Source organism: Bidens hawaiensis, unplaced genomic scaffold (assembly GCF_021521415.1).
Source record: "Bidens hawaiensis isolate Kalapana, Puna unplaced genomic scaffold, B.hawaiensis_p1.1 tig00032485_1, whole genome shotgun sequence".
Classification (NCBI taxonomy): Eukaryota; Viridiplantae; Streptophyta; class Magnoliopsida; order Asterales; family Asteraceae; genus Bidens; species Bidens hawaiensis.
The window spans coordinates 233,270-237,112 of NW_027495547.1; the positions used below are offsets into that span (position 1 = coordinate 233,270).

Below are 3,843 nucleotides of genomic sequence, written 5' to 3' on the forward strand. Positions count from 1 at the left end.
GCGCCTGCCTTGGTTCTCGTGCTCGCGCCCCTCTCGCGCCCCGGTGGTGTGGGGTTAGCGCCTGGGGGCGCGAGCGGAGGGGCTCACGCGCCCAGGTTAGCGCCCCACACCCCTCAGCCTAATGAAACTTATATCGATTGGTTGGTGAGGGATGACACAGACTGGGATATTTAACTGTGGGCAAATGTAACAATGTGTACGGATTGATATATTGATATTCCTTCAGTTAATCAAGCATAAAATGGTCAAAATCATGTGCTAATTGGTTAAAGTCATTTATTTATTTGATAAAAAAACTTGTATCGATTGGCTGGTGAGGAATGACACAGAATAGGATATTTGAAAGTGGACAAATGTAATAATATGTGTGATATTATATATTGATATTGCTATGTTGACAAAGCCTAGCTTTGTTAGATAAGCTTGGCTATGTTAGACCGATTTTGATTATGTATGGCCATTATTTACTACCTTCGATTTTGTTTGACGACGATTGACTATCTTTGATCAAGTATGATAATGTTTGACCAAGCATGATTGTGCTTGACTATTATTTACCATTTTCGATCATATTTGACAAAGTATAAATATGTTACAGAATGATTTTCTTTCTCTTATCAAATATTGAACCATTATAGTTATGTTTGACCAAATATTGCTAGTTTGACCAACAGAATACTACTTTCATCAAAAGTTTGACTATGTTTAACCTGGTTGACCAATGTATGACCAATCAACCTCAAGTGTGGTTTTGACCTTTGATTAAACGTTAATGACTATAGTTAGATCCTTTATCTTTTCTTAGAAAGAAAATTAATATATTTCCCATGGCCAAATTTGATCACACATATATATTTCTTGACGATTTGTCCTGTTCTTTATCTGAATTGTTGAAAATATAGACAGAAAAATGACATATTAGAAAGAAAAAAAAAACTTGCATTAAACCTGTACGTTGATCCAACAAAATTCTACCTGCTAGCAAGCTTTAAAAAATTATTCGATTGCATCGGACATGTAATTATATGATAATAAAAATGAAGAAACCATATATGAAAAGTGAACAATTATGTATGAAGGACAGGATTTGTTTATATAGAACGACAAGACTATTGTATTCTTCATGTCCTTAATTATTAATTAATTCACTAAATGTATAATTCCAAAATAACTAAACAAATTAAATCTAAACTGCCTAACTGTTTTATGAGAACTTTGTAACCATTCCCTAGAAGTGCAGCATTTATCATTTCATAAAAGACAAACAAGAAGAATTTGATATCAAGGTGATGGAGGCTTAATGTAGCTTTGATGAGACTCAGCCTCATTTTCCATGGCGTCCATGAGTTCAGACCACTCGTTGATGTTAACCACATTCGCAGCTGCGGTTGTGTCCCTAGCTATGCCCAAGAAGTTATCGGGTCCGGGGTTGGGGCCCATGTTTTGACTAATCCAAGCAGTTGATGGGGCTGGTGGTGGCGGTGTTGGTGGTTGGTGTGGTACAGTTCTCTGAACAAAAGGTATACCAAATTCTCCAAATCCATTTAATGTGGAAACTTGAGGCCACATTATGGTGGATGGAGCTGGTTGGGGAGCAGCTGATCCACTGCCAAAGGCTACATTAACTGCACCGAATGCGGCATTCACACTACCTAACTCGTAGTTTGGGTTAAACATGAAAGGTGGTTGGTAAAACAAACCACCATTATTATAAGATTGCAAGGTGTGTGTGACTTCAGGCTCAAATGTGACATGACCATCACTTGAGTCTGCATTAGCACTTGTTAGGTTATGAGCATTTCTCATGGTCCCACCCATTGGTGGTGTTCTGACTTGAGAAGACGAGGATGCACGATCAACCCTACCCCTCTTACGACCTGTTCCGCCAGCAGGAATGTTCCTGAGGACCCCACCGTGGGTCCAGTAACGGCGACATTTCTTACAAATATAGCGTGGCTGATTCACGCTATAATTGTTATAGTAACAAAACTTGGTGTTACTAGAGTAACACCTAGGACAGTCTGGAGGAGGGAAGGGAGGCGGTGTACGCGGATAAACCATTGGCAGTTTTCCGGCTTCCTTGTGATCGACCATCTTGCTAGATAATTTTTAAGTATATGTTTTGGCAATTTGTTGATCGGTTTACTAAATGCCAATTTATAGAAGGTTTTGAGGTTTGACTATGAAGTGTTCATGTTCAGGAATGTGTGTAAAAGCAATCCAGGGTTATCTTTGTTTTGGAATATTTTCAATTAATTCATTTGAACCGTTTGTATCATCCCTTGAACGTGTGTACGTACTGTAATAGGATGTTTGCAAGTAGATTTTCTTTGTTGAATGTTGACTGGTATAAGTTGTAGTCAAGGATATGGAATGAAAAGTGCACGAGGGATTTAATATTTTTATTTTTTTATGTATAGTTAGCAAGTTAACTTTTAAAATAACTAAATTAAGTTAACTAAATTAAGACAAAGGTTCATTATAAGAAAGAGAATAATCAAACTCGAATCCTCATAAACATAATCAAGATCAAAAAGTAAACGTTAACCCAAACTCGATTAATATTAAACTCACCTACTAAACTATGATTACTAAAATGTGTGTTCAAAATCTAAAAACTAGTTATAAACAAATTATATTTAAAAATGAAAAAAATAGTTATAAACAAAATTGTTAATAAGCTTATAGAAATTAATTGGCAATTTGAAATTTTTAAAAACTTAAGCAAGTTAACTAAATTAAGTGAAAGTTTGATAATAAAAAGAAGATATTATAATCGAGAAATAAAATAATAAGTTGGGCTCGAGTTCCCATAAAGACAGCCAAAACCAAAAAGCAAACGTTAGCCCAAACACGATCAATATTAAACTCACCTACCAAACTATGATTAATATAATGTATTTCCAAAATCAGAAAGCTAATTATAAACAAATGTTATAAATAAAATTGTCAATTAGCTTAAAAAAATTGGTGATATGACATTTGATCAAAAACTAAAGTAAGTTAACAAAATTAAGGCAAAAGGTTAATAAGAAAGAGAAGATATTGCAATCGATAAATAGAATAATCAGTTGGGCTCGGGTCCCCATAAATACAGTCAAAACCAAGAAGCAAACGTTATTCCAAGCTCGATCAATATTAAACTACCTACCAAACTATGATTACTAAAAAGCATTCTCAAAATCTAAAACCTTATTATAAACAAGTGCTATAAACTAAATGTTAATTAGCTTAAGAAAATTGTTGATTTGATATTTTGATAAAAAAAAAACTAAAGTAAGTTAACCAACTTAAGACAAAGGTTAATAGGGAAGAGAAGATATTGAAATTAAGAAATAGAATAATAAGTTAAGCTCGAGTCTACATAAACAAAGTCATAACCAAAAGACAAATGCTGGTACACACTCGATTAATATTAAACTCACATATCAAACTATGATTACTAAAATGTATTTTCAAAATCTAGAAAATAATTATAAGCATATTACATTACATATATAAGTTTAAAATCATTTCTCGGTGCCACAATTGATTTTTGGATTATTTTATAAGGTTTTTAAAGTTGTTCTTTTGAATTTTGTTTTTGTTTTCAATATGTTAGTTTGACTACAATATTTGATAGATTTAGTTCCAATACCGTAACTAATTTAGCTGAGACTAATCGAATTCAATCGACTCGTTAATTTATAAAATGAAAAAGCAGTTACAAACAAACTTATTAATTAGCATAAGAAAATTGGTGATTTAACATTTTTTGAAAACTAGCGTAAATTAAATAAATTATGACAAAGGCTAATAAGAAAGAGAAGATAATGTTATCAAGAAATAGAATAATCAGTTGGA

The 3,843-nt window shown here is 33.3% G+C and overlaps 1 protein-coding gene across 1 annotated transcript; it reads right to left on the minus strand.

Annotated features, from left to right (window-relative positions):
• Positions 1-1,107: 1,107 nt before the first annotated feature.
• LOC143583659 (dof zinc finger protein DOF4.3-like) lies at positions 1,108-2,601 on the minus strand. Its single transcript, XM_077065903.1, has one exon. The coding sequence runs from the start codon at positions 2,092-2,094 to the stop codon at positions 1,282-1,284; it is 813 nt and encodes a 270-aa protein (XP_076922018.1). The 5' UTR covers positions 2,095-2,601; the 3' UTR covers positions 1,108-1,281.
• Positions 2,602-3,843: the final 1,242 nt, after the last annotated feature.

What these genes read in the sequence shown, in the direction of transcription:
- LOC143583659 (XM_077065903.1), bottom strand. Translation starts at nt 2,094, where the DNA reads ATGGTCGATCACAAGGAAGCCGGAAAACTGCCAATGGTTTATCCGCGT.